Source organism: Ceratosolen solmsi, unplaced genomic scaffold (assembly GCF_000503995.2).
Source record: "Ceratosolen solmsi marchali unplaced genomic scaffold, CerSol_1.0 scaffold10, whole genome shotgun sequence".
NCBI classification, from domain to species: Eukaryota; Metazoa; Arthropoda; class Insecta; order Hymenoptera; family Agaonidae; genus Ceratosolen; species Ceratosolen solmsi.
In genome coordinates this window covers 8,957,595-8,976,904 of record NW_011948412.1, presented here as the reverse complement: position 1 = coordinate 8,976,904, position 19,310 = coordinate 8,957,595, and the positions used below count along the sequence as shown (strand labels likewise).

The 19,310-nt window shown below is 32.7% G+C and overlaps 1 protein-coding gene across 1 annotated transcript; it reads left to right on the top strand.

Annotated features, from left to right (window-relative positions):
* Positions 1-14,030: 14,030 nt before the first annotated feature.
* LOC105359007 (3-hydroxyisobutyrate dehydrogenase, mitochondrial) lies at positions 14,031-17,475 on the top strand. Its single transcript, XM_011495486.1, has 6 exons — positions 14,031-14,382; positions 15,554-15,815; positions 15,894-16,015; positions 16,125-16,335; positions 17,014-17,140; positions 17,239-17,475. The coding sequence occupies exons 1-6, from the start codon at positions 14,334-14,336 to the stop codon at positions 17,425-17,427; spliced, it is 960 nt and encodes a 319-aa protein (XP_011493788.1). The 5' UTR covers positions 14,031-14,333; the 3' UTR covers positions 17,428-17,475.
* The last annotated feature ends 1,835 nt before the right edge of the window (positions 17,476-19,310 follow it).

Sequence of the window (19,310 nt, the reverse complement as noted above, 5' to 3'; positions counted from 1 at the left end):
TATATATTGTGACTCAATAGGAGCATTGGCTCAAATATCCCGAGAGCCGAATATTTAGCCCAATACATTGGAATTAAATGAAATATGGAAGACGAAAGAGTATTAAATTTCATATTCAAGCTTTATCAAAATTATTCAACAAAGCATTCTCTACCGTTATTGGTACGACTCTGTTGTCATATTCTACATTAGTTGTACAAACAATATTATTAATTCTACAATTGTTCATTACGTAGCGACGCTGCCTCGGACTAATAATAAACACCAACACGCCTGAAAGCACACCTCACATATTAACCGAGTGAGTGAGTTAGTGAGTGAGTTAGTGAGTGAGTGAGAGACTGAGTGAGTGAGAGAGTGTGTGTGCGTGCGTGCGCGTGCAATAGAGAAAGATGGAGGGGATAGAAGAGGTGAACTTTGAATAAAAAACTGATTCAAAAAGTAATTTTTATTTCGAGCATTATGAAATAATGACTATTTCATTGGAAAAGAATTTTACAAGAACCGGAGCAAGTATTTACAGTATTAAAGTATTTCGTTACTTTTTTGGATGCTGCATCCAAATCATATTTTGCACCCTGAACATAATAGTCAGAATAAAATATCTCGCAAAATTGTTTTGCGTATTTTTCAACGAGTAAAGTTATATATTTTTCTTCAAGAATAATTTAATATACCATTTTTAACGACTCGGAATGTTTTCTCTCGTGAATTTCATTCAACATAAAATATATTTGGCATTAAAACAATAGCTACAACGGTCAAATGTAATTAATTCAAAATTAATTTACGAGTTTTGAAGAGTAATTTTTTTGTATGCCTTAATGGGTGATGATTTTGCGTTTGAAAAATTAAATAACGGATTGCATACTGTCAACCGACAAACTAACATTATTAAGAAATTAAAAAAGTATTAACATCAACCTTCTAAATTCCGACACCTTCTAAATCAAATAAGAAATGCAAATAATAAACAATGTTACAACAATGACATGCAACTGTACTGGACAAATATCAAATCAATGATTCCAAAGTCGTTTGTATATTTAATTTTATGTCTAAAGGCTTTTCAATGTCGAATAATTGAATTTCCTTAATTTACCGATTAACTTAAGTAATACAAAATTAATTTGCAATTGAAATGCAATCGTGCGCATTATAAATATATTCCAATATAACTTGATAATGATATGTAGTATGTCTTATACGTCGACGAATTTACCTCTAAATAGTCTAATATTTTAACGACATTGTTATCGGCAATTAATAATATTTAGTATTCGATAAAAATACCATAAAGAAAGATGAAGAAGTAAGTAGATATTAATGCTCGTGCAATCGTATACTTACAAATGAATTCCACTCTTTACAAAGAAAAGACAAATAATCTATATATATATATATATAGATCAATATATAGTCAATATATATATATATATATATATATTGACTTGGTCATACTTAATATAAAGATTATTATTAAATATTTTACAGATTAATAATAATTGAAAAAGTAACGTTACAAGATTAAATAACCATGATCCCAGTATGCACTTCGTGTCTATCACATAAAGTCAAACTAGTTTTTGTATGAGAATTGACTTTACAAATGTATTTATTTTATTATTTTTTTAACCAAATATAAAATAGGCATTTATTCGTGATTTTATGCTTAAACAAAATAATGTTTCACGTTATAAAATAAGTCGTATTGATGTTATAATTAAACACGAGGGTTAGCAGTGTGCTTCAACGTTCAATCTTCTTACATTGTTATTGACTCATTTTAAAATCGGTCAAACGGATTGAATTATAATAATGTATAAAATCCTTTACCTAATAACAGTTAATATCTAATTTTACAGTTAAATTTGTTCATTCAATTATAAATAATCCAGTTGAATACGAGATACGAACTTTAAAATAAAGCTCACCAATTATTACATTTATAATGTACAGCGAGGAAAAATCACGTATAATCTCCAACCATCTTAAATTTTATGAACATATAATTCTACATTTTAATCTGTAATCTGACTTCACATAAAAGTTATTCAACTATACATGCAAAATAATTCTTTAACTTGACATTCATATATTTATCACATTACAAAAAAAAAAAGAAGAATAATCACTCAGCCGGTATAATCGTTAATTGGTAAGTGTATTCATTAACATTAACAATATCCGCTAATATTATTAAAATTGTAACTGAGTAGAAAATCCAGTACTACAAGTATAACAGATAATATGCGATTTTAATTTAAAGAGTCTCGCAATTAATTCAATCATATCAAATAGCTTTATAAAAAATACATAAAAACCAGCGTACATAAAGGTGTCGTGGAGAAGAAAGGAAAGCAATCGGAGGCAGAAAGCTTATTTACAATAGTAGCTGATCAATCGATACAATTGGCTTATGAAAAAATCAAAGCTATGGGCATTAAAGGTTTCTCGTCGGTTATTATTTATTGAATCTGCGTTACGCGAGCGGCCAGTACGTTGAACAACTTTGCCCGTACTTAATAAGCGAGGGTTTTGGCTAATTTGAGGAGGCAACGCGAGTCGTTAAAAATTTGATTTCCTTGACAGCCCGATGGGTCCGTTCATACAATTTTTAATTTTTCCCTGACGCGACCGACGGAAAAAAGAGTCGGGCCCGTTTCTAAAATCGCCGATTGTCCATGTAAGCTCGCGCTGAGCAATAAAAGCGACCTCGAGTGGCGGGGGCGCGGCGCGGCGCGGCGGGCTGATGATGAGGAGTCGTGCGGCTTGGCGAGGGGTCGGGGTACGGGGGACGGGTAGATGGGGCGATGGGGAAGGGGATGGTGCGGGGCGAGGGGTAAACGGGGTGGGGGGGGGAAGCATGCAGTTCGCGTCGGTACTACGCATAATCCTACGTCGCCGTCGGACTCAGCTTTCACATCTCTTTGCTCTTTCTCTCATTCTCGCGGCGGCGCGGCCCGTTGACGTCACTGCATCGCCGTGCGATCGCCAAGAAAAAACTCGATTCGCCCGAGAGACGCGCGAGTTCGTCCACTCTTTTTTTTATAAGACGTCCGGAGGCTGCTGATTTCGGCTCCGTGCCTCCCCATCTTCCCCACCGAGCTCCACTCCTCAACCCGCCGACCGACCCGTTGCCGAACCTCACCCCGCGCCCGTCGCCCCTCTTACCGTCCACGTCCCTCCTCATTCCACTCCACCGCCACCTACTCCGCGGCTCGCTACCACGATCCGAACGGCCACATCCCGATTCATGAGCAGGCGCAATTACGCGAACAGTAATCAGCGTTTCCCTGCGAGTCTTATGGGAATCTCGTCGTCGTTGCTTCGCATCGACCTATCGATCGGCAATATTTCATTTTACAACGTACGGGAAACGGGGCTTAATGGCGATAACCGCGCGCACTCAATGTATATATGGGCTCGTCATTTCGCTAAGTTAATAATAAAGTTGAGAAAAATTTTATTAGTAGGAGCACAAAGAACGCGAAGATCGTTTATTCGTTATTCGACGGTTAATACAAACCCTGACTTCCTAATAGCATCGTCTTCTTTTCTCTCTCTCTCTCTCTCTCTCTCTCTCTCTCTCTCTCTCTGTCTCTGTGTGTGTGCGCGAGCGTAAAGCTACCTACATTAGTAAACGAGCGTCCTTTTACAAAGGACTGGCTGGATTCGTCTATATAAAGCGCGCATAATTTAGCCGCTGGCCTAGTGCTCTTCGCAACCTCTCCAAACAACGCCATTAGCCATTGAGAGTCCATGCGTAATATCATGGCGTTAAACGTTAAGTCGACTTGGACAAAAATTATTGCGCGAAAAAATTAGTCCTTGCGTGAATTCAGTGGCTCTAAGTAGCAATATGAATATTGCTGTAAGAAGGAGTTGCGAAAGAATTTTTAATAATGATATAGTCGCCTTTTGAATCGTCCGTAGATCTAACGAGGATGCTCGTCGCCGTAGTCGAAGTAATCGAATCAACAACAGGATCAATAAGCCTTTTCGTGCATTTCTATGATTCTTTTAGTTGCAATCCCAATTTTACGTACTTCAAGGGCATAGGTAACAATTAATTAGGATGAAATTTCATATAATTACTCGACGTAAAGTTAGCATTATGTGCGTTATCATAGCGAGGCCAAGAATCTGCAAATGTTTGATTGTAATACGTTAGTAAAGTTTGGATGGCTTAAGAGTCAGTCGAGCACGTTGTATTATAAAAGGCCAGGCGCCGCGTGAAATATTTTTACGGACATGTGAAATTCGTGGACATTTGCAACGAATCAGGCATGACATTGTATCAGTTACGCTGATCAGGTTGGCAACGCAATGCCCGACTACTGATTAATCGCCCTCTATTCGTGATTTAATCGATAAGATCACTAGCTCTATATCGTTTATCTATTCAACTAATAAATTTTTGATAGTCACATCTTAAACGTGAGCTTGTTTCATCATTTTCAGATCGGCGATTTCCTTGATTTCATACAACCGTCGATGTTTTATCGAAAATTACGGCGCAATGAAGAGCGACGACAGACGCAATTGAATTTCATACATTCCGACTAAGCGCACGATACGCCCTGATAAACTATTATATATTATCGACAGTCCATTATTTTCCATACATTTCTGGTACATTATCCGCAGAAAGTCGCGCGATTTACTTTTACAGTATACCTACTTAAATCAGCATTTACCGAGCAATTGGGAGTGTACTGCGATTCGCAGAGGTGTACGGGAAAGCGAACGCGACACGCATAATCGCACTAGACTCGATAATACTTCTTTGAATACCGATTCCAAGGATCTACGGTACAGTAAGGTGGATTTTTTGCTGTGCTATAGTTGCGCGCGCACGCGCGCCTCTAAGTCGTTCGCGATTTTTGCGATCGATACATTTGGTCGCACTACCGTACAACAATGGGCGACTTGAAGAAATATATGCCCGAGCGCTCATCTCATGGTAATACGTGATTTTCATAAATCTCGAATGAATTAATAAAGCCACGGAGGAGATGTAATCGAAACGGGGTAACAAGGATGTCGTGGCACTTTGAGCTTTACAGTTAGGCGGCACGATGATCCCGGCTCGGAGCTATCAACCTCCGCTCCTCCAGGACGACGTCGCGCGTACTTCCTCCTTCCCGATATGGCGTAAAAGAAACTCGTGGTAAAGACGCACAAGCGGTGGACTACCGCGTACAGTCTCTCTGTACAGGTTTTCACTCTCTCTGTCTGTCTCTCTCTCTCTCTCTCTCTCTCTCTCTCTCTCTCTCTCTCTCTCTCTCTCTGTCTCTGCGTCGAGTGAATAGCCGTTGCCGAGCGCAACCCATCCTTAGCTTATCCAGAGTTATTTTACGAGGGCCCTGCTTTCGAACGGGGAAAATTCGTTATATTCGCATAAAGCTCGAAGCATGTTATTACCGAGAACGAGCAACGTGTCTGATTTGCTAATAGCTTTTGCAGAGGACAGGGTCTAGTGAAAATATGCGCAGCCTGCCCACATTCTATCCTCGTGTGTACACTGCGCAATAATTGTTCGTTCTTTTTCAGCGGCGTGTGTCAGGCTTTTCGTTCCGAGAAAAAAATCTCGTGACGTTGAAAAATCCCGTGGGATTTAGGAACGAACGGGAGAAATTTCTCTCGGTGGTGGTGCATCTCGGTCGCTGATGGAGCTCGTGTCGAGCGAGGCGAAAAAGGGAGGAGACGCGCGAATACGCGCGCTCGCGAGAATGTGTTATAGCGAGCGAGGGAGGTCGGGAGGGGCGGGCGAATTGGAGTGATGGAAAGAGGAATCGAGTCGAGAAGCCAGCCAGAATTTATAGACACCTACAGTGCAACCGTAGCTAGATATAGGAAGCTTTACGCTCGGCGCACATGCGCTCGTTCCACTGGACGCAGCAGCGTGTAAGCCGTTTCTTTCGGCCAAGTGCCCCCCCCCCCCCACCTCCCACAGCCCAATCATCATCTCCCTCCCGCCATACAATCGCTCTCCCTCCGCCTCTGCCGTTCAACTGCCCCCGTCGCTCCCGGCCACACTCCCCTTCAATTCTCGCGGATTCCGAAATCTGGGATGTGGCTGTTATCCTCCGCGATGATACACAGCTATTTTATCGTCGTTATTGGTCGACCGCTCTTTACCCTAGGGAATGCAAAATTCATCGGCTTCGACGGTGCTCTCCTTGTATAGTCTTCCCCTCCTCGTAACTCGGCCGCTTCGATTATATAATCTTTTCCGTAACAATACACGATCGCATGTGCCTACTCAAGGAGAAGACAGCGGAGGCGAATGTTTGAGTGAGCGCGCGCGTGCGAGTAAGAGAGAGAGAGAGAGAGAGAGAGAGAGAGAGAGATCGAATGAGAGAGCGAGTGAGAGAGGAAAGTGGGAGGGATGATAATAAACGGGAGGTATTTCAGGAAGCCTGACGAATATACGTTAAAATTGGCCTAGGGATTTTACGTAGCTAGATCCGTAACGAAGCAATTCGTCTTCCTTATAAGTTATTTGTCGAAAATGATTAATATGTCAATCGTTGGGCGAGTAGAATTTGTTTGATCGTCGTGTACGGGAGAAGCTTGAATTGGTTTGGTGTCTCTATCTAAAGGGCTTGCATTATCAAGATACGAATGTGATGAGTACAGAGAAAAGAATGGAAATCGATCGATTGCCGGTAGGCGACAAATCAAGTTAACAGTAACCGCTGTCGGTAATGTCCCTCCGGGATTTCTCCGACTTGCAAATTAACGTGGAAAGATGGCGCTGCGCTCGCCTACGATATCTATCGAAGCTGTTTTTTTTTTTTTTTTAAATTAGGCAACAGGCGGGAAAGAATAGGTTGAATAGGACGGAAGAATCAAATTTGGAGTTTAGAATGCGTAGGATGAGAAGTGCGCTTTGATCTAAGAACTTTTGAAGATTAAATTTAATAATCGTGGATTATTTTCGATAGGGTTCGTATTATTTGCTCGGGCCGAAACAGCGATAATAATTATGAATTTGGCGAATACAAAATCTCTTGGGCGAAATGTCGCCGTTGTCTTGTTTCTTATTTCACACGAAAATTGAATGGTCGTTTTACGAGATTTTTAACGATATATTTTAGTTGAGTAATCGCACCTGAATATCATAGTCCAGTGTAATGGCAATGGTGATTTATTAGTGTTCAGAGATGAAATTGGTTGATTAATTTTACCAAACAAAATAATTTTTTTTTTTTTTTTTTTTTTTTTTTTTTTTTTTTTTTTTTTTTTTTTTAGTTTATTGTTAGTAATTAAATATTAGTTACAAATGCAGTAATCATATTGATTAGCTACATGCAAGTTTAAATAAGTCGATGTGAATTAGTTCGTGGATCGTAATTTTTTGTCAACTGAGCTATGACGATAAATCGTCGTTAGTTAATTAAATTTTCAAATGGCATATTAATATAATAAAATTCGAGTGGTCGCGTTGAAACTCAATTTGAAGAGAAGTCAAATCACCATCTCGATGGATTTAAACATATTTCTCCATAATTTTAATTTACAAGATATCGATAAGCCTTAGTACTAGATTAGACTTTGTACTAGAAAAGTTATTTGTATGTCCTACATTAAGCTCAATGCAGAAGTTGTAATGTTCGGTGTGTAAAAAGATGCATAAAAACACTTTTTACATTAGTCATTAGATTGGAATATAGTTTTCTTTTTCTTTTCTTTTTTTTTTCAAAGGAATTAAAATATTAGAAGCTTTGTATCTTATGAAGAAATTTTATATTTTTCGTATATATATGTCGACAAAATATAATTAAATTCTATAAATAATACTTTAATGCATAATTAAAAAGTCCAACTATAAAAATATTTAGGTCGTTTTAATGCCGATAAATGCAGCTGGGTAGGCGCATAATCAATGTACGCATCATTTGAAACTCTTTAAAAATTTCAAAAGATACTTAAAATATAAAATATACATTTTATAGTTGGATGGTAACAATCGTTATAAAGCTTACATTATTTTCTTTTATATTTTGATCCTTTACTCAAATTATTATCAAGTTTATTATTATCAAGAAAAATATCGTATTCTTCATCCCGCTACAGAAAATAGTCACAAATATTTCTAGAAATTTTCTAGAAATTTGGTTTTTTAAATATTTAGGTAAATTCACATACCATGACGTTAATAGAAACAAGGTTTAACATTATTTGATTCGGTTAATATTCGAAGAAAAAAAAACAACAAAATAAAAAGAATATAAAATAAAAATAGACTCGATGAATTAGTGAAGTTACATTTGGAACATATTTATTCTAGAACGGAACTGTTATTTGTGAAAGTAATTTCTCGAGAATTCCTTTGATCGTTGACTTCACAAATGCTTGTACAAAGTAATATAGAGAATTCAAGATTCACTCTTAAAGACACTATTTCTTTTCATTGTTTATGAATATCTCGAATTAAGATAACTAATTAAAAATTAGACGCAATTGAATTTATGACAATGTTATATGACAAAGAAATGGGTGGATTAATGAGTAAGAGAAGGGAAGGCGATATATCTTAAACGTTTGATATTAGTCAAATTCAATTAGCAAGAGTACATACTTTATAGTTCCTTTGATAATGTCTTCTAATAAAATGTATGATTTATTTTTAAATGTAAAATTGATATTTAAATTGAAATAAGCAGAAATTAAATATTCTGTAAAATCCCTTATTATCTTTCACGCGTACTAACGATATTTTATGAAACTCTATTCAATATTAAAGATTATAGATTTACGGTAAAATTTTGTTCAACAATTTGTTGTAAGTTAGTTCGAGAGTATTCCAATAATTTTGTCTATAAAATTATAATCCCATTAGGGAATAAAGTGCAAATAAATGTTAATAATATTAAAAGTATAATGGTAATGATGTTCGGCGCTTGTAATAAAAGACATCGTCGATGTTAAAATTCGAATCTCTGTGAAGCTGACATTTTTCAACCTCATTAAATTAATAAAGACTTTAATAATTTCGTGATAAATAACTTATGGTCTTTTTAATTTAATTAAGCTATGAATACTTGTTATATGTCGAATAAAGTTCATTATTACTGACAAATCTGGCAATTACTCGTACTCTTTCATTAATGAAAATTCGATATAGTTTTATATACTTTTTAATGTTAGCTGAAATTAATGATTATTATGACTTTAATAGTTCTAATTAAATACTAAATAAGTATTACGGCAATGCTCATAAACTTATTTAAATTGTGAATAAAATGACATGCCACACCATCCATAATCAATCAAATTTGATTATTCTCCTCTTACATTGTTTGTCATTTAATTCAGTAAGCAATTAGCAAATATACTTGGCAACACAAATCGAATTATGATTTTTTGTTTTTAATAATAAGTATCGAAAAAACAGCCGCGCTAGTACGTGCGCCCACATAAACATGTGCCATCTAACAATCCTATTTATTTATAGTTCACATTTAAAAATACATTCGTAATCTGATATGTTACAGAAAGTCGTTTTTTCTTTACAATTATATTATTTATAATTATAGTAATATATTTAGTAAATGGAAATATTACATTCGAAATTTCATCTCTCGATTATCAAAGAAAATTTAATTTTTAATTAGCAATTTGCGACAAATGGAAGACGAGTTTCTTATATTAAAAATAAATTTCATTAAAATAATTTTATTAATTTCGGTGATACTTAACAATGATTTTCAAATAATAATTTTTATTACAGCAAAATACTTTATACATTGATTGACAAACTTAATTCCGACTTTAAAAAAAAAAAAAAAAAAAAAAAAAAAAATGAATACGACAATTATAAGTATTATATTTATCGAAAAAATCGTAGGGATTAAGAAAAATTAATAGTTCATCGAAGCTAAACTTACTAATTTAAAAAATATAACTATTTTCGTAAATATGATCTTTGCGATGTAAGTTATCAAACTCTTTTTGTCATTTCTTTTTAAAGCCGCAAGTATTTAATAATTTTTGTGAAACGATATTGAAAAGGAAAATAAACATAACGTTTCTTATTATTTGCTTCTTATTTCTTCTTCTATCCTATATTCCTTATCTGTTATGTATTGCTTTTGCAGTCTTGCTTCTTGCTCTTTATTAAAGTTACTTAATGTTTAATCATTATTATTACTTAAATGGTAAATATGGGATTTTGATTTTGATGACTGAACTAAACCAAATAAATAAAATAAAATTCAATGAAGGCAATTAAGGATAATTATTTTGAAAATAAATTCAATAATGTATTCATAGAATAATGATTTTAATAACATTTATTAATTTATTTAAAGCGTTTAATCAAAAATAATCTTTAATAATTTGTAATTGAAACAAATTGTAATTAGTCTCTAAAGTCCATTGTTAATAAAAGTAAAATGAGTGCATTCTTATAGCATTTTATAACATTTTAAGGTAAATTAATAGTTTATATTAGGTTATTTAGTTTTTTTTTTCTGTATAAAAATTAATGAAAAAGATAAATAACTTATTATTAGTACAGAATTTAGTTTTGTAATAATATTGATCATAATTTACTGCATAATTATATGTTTTATAACATTATTTTATCAATAAATAAGAAAATTATATTAAGAATAATGAATATGCCTTAGTAAAGAAAATTTTCTAAAACTTTACAAATTCTACTTCGTTTATTTAAGCTTTCAAAATAATCGTTAAAAAGAATGTATTTTGGGAATGTAATTATAGAATCATAGAAATTGTCATTAGTATAAAAATATCTTATATGTTCCTTTTCTATTTATTCTTTTTTAAATATTATATCTAACTCCTAGTAAAAAAAGCTTAAATGATAAACACATTTAATAGAAATATTGTGAAATGTTATTTATTTCTATATATAATTCTTCAAAATCACAATTGAATACTTATATAATGAAAATATATATATATATATATATATATATATATATATATATATATATATATTTTCATTATATAAGTATTCAATTGTGATTTTGAAGAATTATTTATGTATATCTTAGTATATTTACAAAAAATAATAGCAAAGAACAATAATTCAATATTGTTTGTATCGAGGACTTCGAGAAAAAAATTATTTAAACGCATAACATGTAAATTTAAAAGTAAAATTTATCACTGAATATAAATTATTATATATTTTAAGGCAAATTTGATGTGAGAATGTGTGGAATAATTTTTTATTCGAAATCGATTTATAAGTAAGATTTATATGTAATAAGTATTTATATCTATTTTATGTATGATAACAAATATAATTGCTTATTTTACTTGTGAGTGAAATCATTGACGTTTAATAAATTATAACTTTATTTTACATAAATTTTTTAGATTAGATGCGTGAGAGGAAAAAGGTTATTCTCGATTAATCAATTATATAATGATAAAAATTGTTAGTCGAATGTCGTACACATATCTATTTGATGAAAAAGACATCTATAATCTATATTGTAATTAATATCAGATTAGATAGAGTAGATATTATGCCAATAGATTAAAAAAATGGTCAAATCAAAGATATGTAGCGCAAAAATATCCATTTAGTAGACGACGAACTTTTGAAAACATTTAAATTCGTTAATTTGACTTTCCTGTGCTATTTTATTATCAATTCAATTATATGGATTTATATTCATCATTCGAAATCTAAGAACTAATATAGCTTGATTATCTAAGTTATTGAAAATATTTAATAGAAAAATTTCATTTATGATAAAGTATAAATAAAAAATTGTTGACATTCAAGATTATTTTAATTGTTGTATCAAATTAGATTTTTGCAATATACATTTGTCTTAATTATAAAATATAATTAGTTTTATGGAATTGCAATTACTCTTATTTATTTGTATCTTATTTATTTTTATATGCTCAAGTTATATATAGATATTGGGATACGCAAAAATTTCAAATGAATTTGAAATGATAAATTCAGAATTGCCATAATTACTAAATGAAATAACTTTCACAAAACGTATGAGCTTTATTATCATTAAAAATCAGGTCTTCTTCGATCAATATTAATATTGCAATTAAAACTCTGAAACTTTAAGTAATTTCCTTTTATATAGTTAAGGAGCGCATTCAAATTCTATAATTGTTTTCGCTGGCGATAACTTGGATTTAACTAGGCTAACGAGGCGGTTTTCCTTTCATTTTTATTATTATGTTCGAATTAATTATGGAAAACTTGTGGGTTTGCTCTTACGTTATAATTACGCCAAATATGTTATAAAATGCCAAAAAAAAAAACAAAAAAAAAAACAATTATAATGGTAGAAAAACTTATAAATCCTATATCTTCGAGTTGTTAATATTTATTTTCGAAAATGTAACCTTTTATATTATGAAATTTGGCGAAAAATAATGATAAGATATTTGTCATACGCATATTAAATTATTTCAATTTATCCGAGCTCATAATCACTATATAAATTAATATATTTTTATTAATAACAATGTAGGCATATTGAATTTATTTTTCTATAATATAAAACAAAAATTATTTTCATCGAATAACTAATTTTGGTCCTTATGTGCTCTAAAATTAAGTAGGCAACTTCATTCACTCTCTTTGAATTATTATTATTATTATTATTATTATTATTATTATTTTAAATGACTTAATGTTTAAACTACATTGAATCCCAAGTAACAATGTACAAATGTATTTTACATATGAATCTCTCTATATACATTAAAGTATTATGTGTTTGTGTTATTTGAATATTGTTATAGTTTTAATACTTTCTATATTTTTGTAAATGTTTTATCGCAATAATTTAATTTTTTGTGTTCAAATCTTATAATTGATACTAAATTGAATTGAATCATAGTGTTTAAATAAAAATTGGTATTCCTGTAAAATTTATACTATATTAATCTACAATAAAGTTTTAGATACACATAAATGAGCACATTATTATAAATGTTTCCACTACAATTAGCATTTTCACAATGCATTGATATACGTTGTCATAAAAAAAATATTAATAAATATATGACAAAAGCTTATCCCTTCTAAATAAAATTAATTGTCAGCTTTCAATTTGGTATTCAGGGTCGGTCCATTCATTCAAAATAATTAATTTTAATAATTTATTGTATTAAAAGGAATAGTGAATTGATTAAATAATAGAAACACTAATGCCTTTATATTTTATCTAATGATTTGCATGACTATTTTTTATGAATCAAGCGTAGGTAATTTAATTGCCAGTCTTTAAAAATACAAAAGAAATAACTAAGGGAATAATTCATTTACTAAACCATACTTAAGCTCAGAAATGAATTGGATGATAATGATCCGAGATGACGATAGTAATGGGGCGAATCTTTATTGCTTCAAAATTAATGTAGATGACCTACAATATGAATTTCGTGATTATAAACTTATAAATATATGTATACAGAGATAATATTATATACATTTGTCGTATGCTTTTAAACAATAGACTATGTTTTTATGTTATACAAAATTAGAAAATCGAATGATTATGTTTATTTTAAAAGTCCTTCTTCTGACAATACACAATTTTTATATGATTGCATTATATTATTTCATAACTAATTGCATTAGTTATTAATTTATCAAGTACACTGTGGATTTGCATGATAATACGGTAATTGTCTAATCGAAAATATGGGTACGAAGAGGCGCTTATTCAAACTTATTGATAAGTATTCAACAAATGAGAGGATCTCCACTCGGCCTCGCCTTATTTTAAACCAATCACTTTACACTTTATGTTAATAAAGTTTAAACCCTGTTTGCGTGCTCTACACACGCGCTCGTATATGTATAATGGAGATAGAGAGATAACTAGATAGAGAAAAACAGATAGATATAGAGACAGCGATAGATAAGGAGAGAGGGAAAAAGCGAAAGAGAAAGAGAGAGAGAGAGAGAGAGAGAGAGAGAGAGAGAGAGAAGTATAGAACTGGTTCTTATATATACGTATGCTATTGTGTACGTGCGATGACGAGCTTTATTTCACTCTGTTGACTTCTGAGATGCAGAAATAACATTACTTTTCGTCATTTTTCTCATTGTATTTAAAAGTTTGATTCTTAGCCTTTTATCAGTCTAGTGATTTTAAACAAAAATTTAATTTTTATAATTGATAAAGGTCAAAATCGTGTACGTCATTATTCGTAAACAATGTAGTGGTGGAGTGAATTAAACATTACATTTCGAATTAAGTCTCGTCTTGAAATACTATTCGGCCATATCTTTGATTTTCTTATTTCTTGTGCCGATTGCCCCGAATTTCAAGATATACGCTTGATTTACTCAAAATATGGGCATACTTACAACTTTTGCGAAATCTTTAGGTGTAATTAGAAGAGGTGAGTTATTTTATATCTCAGTATTTATTATTTATAGAATACATTATTGTTTATATTAGTATTCTTTCATAAAGCAATATTGGCGTTAGTTAATTTTCCACGATAAAATAGTCTAAATTAGCGTTAAGAATATTACAAGGGAATATTACAGCTTTCGATAAGAATAAATATTCAAACGATAATAATCCTTTGGCCACTCGTGAATTAAAAAGCGAAATTAACAAATGTTTGAAGAAATTTTTGCTTAGAAAACTTACCGAGGTATTGTTACTTGTTTAACACGTTGTTTTTGTCATTTTCAACAATGAAGTACCAACAATTTTTCTACAATTAAGCACAAACATACATTTATAATATATCGATATATAACTTTTATTCAATTTTATACATAATACTGTATGATATTTCAATACATACACACGCATAAATATACGCACGTACAGATGCATGTGCATGAATACATATACATACGTACATGCGCGCGGACACATACACGCACGCATGCACGGGCACGTACATGAACAAATATATATATATATATATATATGTATATATATATATGTATATGTATATATAATAACTTAAATTATCAGATATATTGCGTAAGCACTTATTTACGAGTTCGATAACCTAATGTTTTCTACATGTGTAATATACTACAATAACCTTTCGTATAAAATAGTTATTTCCTTGTAAATATTTAAGTTGCGATAATATAAAAATGATGTTAAATATTAATTCGTGTAATCTTAAATGTATAATTAAAATTTTTTTATTTTCATAAGCCTCTGCATTATATATATATATATATATATATATATATATATATATATATATGTTTGGTATCTCCGTGTTATTTATATTTCAAGATTTCGTATGTCTTCCGAGTATTATATTCACATTATACAGATAATATTAAGTTTTATAGTTAAACCGTATTTTTCATACAAGAATTCAGTCGTCCTTATTTTGGATATGCTTAATTAGAAATGGAAAGAATGATAAATGTATAATTACAATAAGAGCGATTGCGAGATTATTCAAGGAAATGAGCAATGACATAATTAATGTGCAAAAGTTAAGGGATCTATAGTGATGGATATATGCGCTGATTATAAAATTATCATAAACTTGTCTTGACATTATTTATAATCATTTGAAAACTTATTAGCGAGTCAACGAGACTTTTCAAATGTCGGCTTCGTGGGCTTGGGTAATATGGGCGCTTACATGGCGAAGAATCTCATTAAAAAAGGATACAGACTCACAGTTTACGACATTAACGAAAAGGCCATAGAAAATGTTGTGAGTGCTGGCGCTAAAGGGGCCGCGAGCGTTGCCGAGGTATCGAAAAATTCCGAGGTACTTGTTACCATGTTGCCCATGAACCAACACGTCTTGGAGTGCTATACCAGTAAAACAGGCATTATAAGGTTGCTGGTCGATTAGCTTAACGAGTAATCTTCCTTAATTTTCTGCAATATAACGGAAATGATATAATGAAATTTCAGCGCCGCCAAGAAGGGCACACTTCTGGTCGACAGCAGCACCATCGATCCGACGGTTTCACAAACAATTGCTAAAGAGGCGGAAAAGAATGGCCTTAGATTTATCGATGGCCCAGTCTCAGGAGGTACACATTAGAGTTACATAATACGTCGTGTGCACGTCCTGGTATCGATAACGCGCAAGTGCTATGAATTTATCGCAATGAATGAAAATAAATTAATATTATAATTCAGGAGTCGTCGGGGCGGAAAATGCTACCCTCACTTTCATGGTCGGTGGGTCTAAGCTGGACTTTGAAGGAGCCAGGACATTTTTAGAAGCGATGGGTTCAAGAGCGGTCCATTGCGGAGATATTGGAATGGGCCAAGTGGCAAAGATTTGCAACAATATGCTTCTCGCCATCTCAATGATTGGAGTATCCGAAGCGCTCAATCTAGGTGACAAGTGAGTTACCGTTATATAATCATTTTTATTATAGTTTCGTACCATTTCAATTCGAGCATTAGACATTATTGTTGAACTATTGTGTTAAAAGTTTTTACGTCATTTATGTATCCTCGTAGTTTTTTTTTGTTTTTTTGTTTTTTTGAATTTTTTTTTTTTTTTTTGTTTTTAAGCGAACACCCGTAAAGTCACTCTTTTTGTATATTTTACAGAGTTTATTCTTAACGTCAAGTGCTTAAGAATTTATTTCTTAACATGCATTACTTTAATTGCAATGTTAGCTTAAATAAAAAACGATTGTTTTTACTTAGCAAGTAACAAAATTTGAAGTCAAACATATAATCAACGCTTAAAGGGTAAAGTAAAGCTTGTCTAGCCGCGACTACTGAATCTGCGGTGTTCCAAAAGAAATTTAAGGGATGCTTTATTATCAATTGATCGCTAATTTGACAATAAATATACTTACTTAGGAATTAGTAGGGTGGCAAATTTTTTCTACCATTTATGATTTACAATTTGATGGAAATAAATTGAAAAATTTACAAGGAGCTTGACTTTATTATGACTTTATATGAGCCAAAATAATAAATTTGAACATTAATTAAAATATCATAGCACATTTACAATAATATCAATCAGCATTAATATAGTGAAATAGTATAAATTACAATGTTGTAGATTAGGATTGAATCCGAAAATCCTAACTGATATCATAAACACAAGTACGGGAAGATGTTGGTCCTCCGAAATTTACAGTCCGATTCCTGGACTAATTCCAACGGTTCCCAGCTCCAACGATTACAATGTAATAAACAAGTCTCGATTTATCATTGACTATCACTTTTTACATGACTCTCCTCTTTACCTATTACAATAATCAATTATTGCGATTAACAATTGCAGGGTGGATTCAGCACGGCCTTAATAGCTAAGGATCTAGGACTAGCACAAGCCTCTGCAACAAGAACTGGATCACCAATAGCCCTCGGCTCATTGTCCCATCAAATTTATAGGACAATGATGGCCCACGGATTGGGCGGCAAAGATTTTAGCGTCATTTATCAGTACATTCGAGAGGAAGACAAAAAATAGATTGTACAGATAGAGACGAGAGATGAAATTTGCATTAAATGAGCATTACGCAAGTAAATTGACTAACTCTTAGCGGTGCGGTCGTGTTGTTTATTGTTTTCTTTTAATTTTAGTTTTTTTTTTCGCGACAAACTCGCGTGTATACGGCAAAAAAAAAAAAATCCTCTTATCCCAAAGTGTATGTTATATCAATTACTATTACGTTACCTTATATATTAAAGATATATTATATTTTTTATGATATACATTTCTGCGAGTAATGTGAAGCAAGTGAAACAGTCTGTCTGATAATAATATTCATGTACATAGGTATAAAGTGTACCAACTTTTATAATATTTTTATGCATTTTACAAGATATTTTTTAATTGGAATATTGTGAATTTTATGAAAGTTTGTAATTTTATTATTATTTTTAATCGAGCACGTCGATTTATTATTACGAATATTTCCTTTTTTGTTTTACCGTATATTTTTAATAATGAACCTTGGTAAGAAAATTTCTATGGCAAACATTAATTGTGCATTTAATAATGAAGTAAAGGGGACAAAATTTACGAAATTAAAAGTGTAAGAAATAATAAAACGAACTGTTTTATTTTATGAAAAGTAGAATTGTTTATTTGAGTCACATGAAAATTTTGCGCCTTTTATGCGCATTTAACAGCTAGAATTGCAATAAATCGTTGAAAAATCATCCGTAAATGCTTTTCTTCATCCCTTTTACTTTCTTTCCCTCTAATGGCAAATAATTTACATTTGAATTGTATCACGCAATGGATTCATTGGCCGTAGGTAATACCATTATGACATATGGATTTGAGCTTTTATCTCAAGTCGACGTGGTATACGCTGATTGTGAAAAAAAGCTTTAAATTTATAGAAGCTGATGTAATTGATGTGCAATTATAGCTGATAGATTGTGCAAGTTGCGATGATTGAAAGAGTAGGTAACGATAGATTATTAATCCTTTGAATACTTTATTATTGAACTTGTATGGGTTAATCGGGGCCAATCTCAGTACTCGTCTTGTACATTTGGCATTTTGTAATTTGTCGTATCTGAAATCGAAATTACTTAGGATTGATTGAGATATTATAACGACGATGCTATCACGGAAGTAGAAATGAAGGAGGAAGAGGTGAGAAATTTGCTTAGTTGATAAATAAAATTATACCTCTATCGCGTAATGTTTTTCGCTCCTCTGAAAGCTAAAACAACAAAGACCAAAAATATAGCGTCCTCGTAGTTTAGAATTTAGAGGGCCATTTATCACGGGGAAGTTAGTATCTTTGCGACGTGAGGTTGCGCAGACGCGGATGTAAATAAAATTTTGGAATTCATTTGTCGATTTTATTTTCTCTCCAAGCACTTGAAAGATACGTCGATATAAATAGGAGGTTGGGTATTTATAGTAGGAGCGATTGGAAAATTAAAAATACGCGGTATTGGGCAGAGCGAGTCAGAGATTTGATCAATAGCGTGGCGTAAGGGCAGAGGAGTGTGGGGCGGCTGCCGATAATCCAGATAAATGGGAAGAAGTCGCTCGCTCGAAAATAGAAGCAGGAAGAGAGGCGCGTCCCGGGGTCGTGGGAACGTAAGAAAGCGTGCTCGGAAAATGAGTCAGAGCGTGGAAAAAAGGCGTGAAGAGTCCGGGAGGGAAACCTAATACGGCGTGGGCACCTCCCAAGGCCTGGGCACTGTCGCGGTCTGCTTTACCGACGCCCACTAGACGACCAAAGTTCACCGGCCGGTAAAAGAGCCGCTGGCTCGTACTGGAGAGCCGTGGTTTTCACCGAAGAAGGCGCGGTCGCGGTTCGGAAGCGATGGTGGTGGTGGTGGTGGTGGTGGTGGTGGTGGTGGTGGTGGTGGTGGTGGTGGTCG

What these genes read in the sequence shown, in the direction of transcription:
- LOC105359007 (XM_011495486.1), top strand. Translation starts at nt 14,334, where the DNA reads ATGGGCATACTTACAACTTTTGCGAAATCTTTAGGTGTAATTAGAAGA. An exon ending in TTTAGGTGTAATTAGAAGAG is followed by an intron (nt 14,383 to 15,553) that starts GTGAGTTATTTT and finishes AAAACTTATTAG; the next exon opens with CGAGTCAACGAGACTTTTCA. An exon ending in CCAGCTCCAACGATTACAAT is followed by an intron (nt 17,141 to 17,238) that starts GTAATAAACAAG and finishes TAACAATTGCAG; the next exon opens with GGTGGATTCAGCACGGCCTT.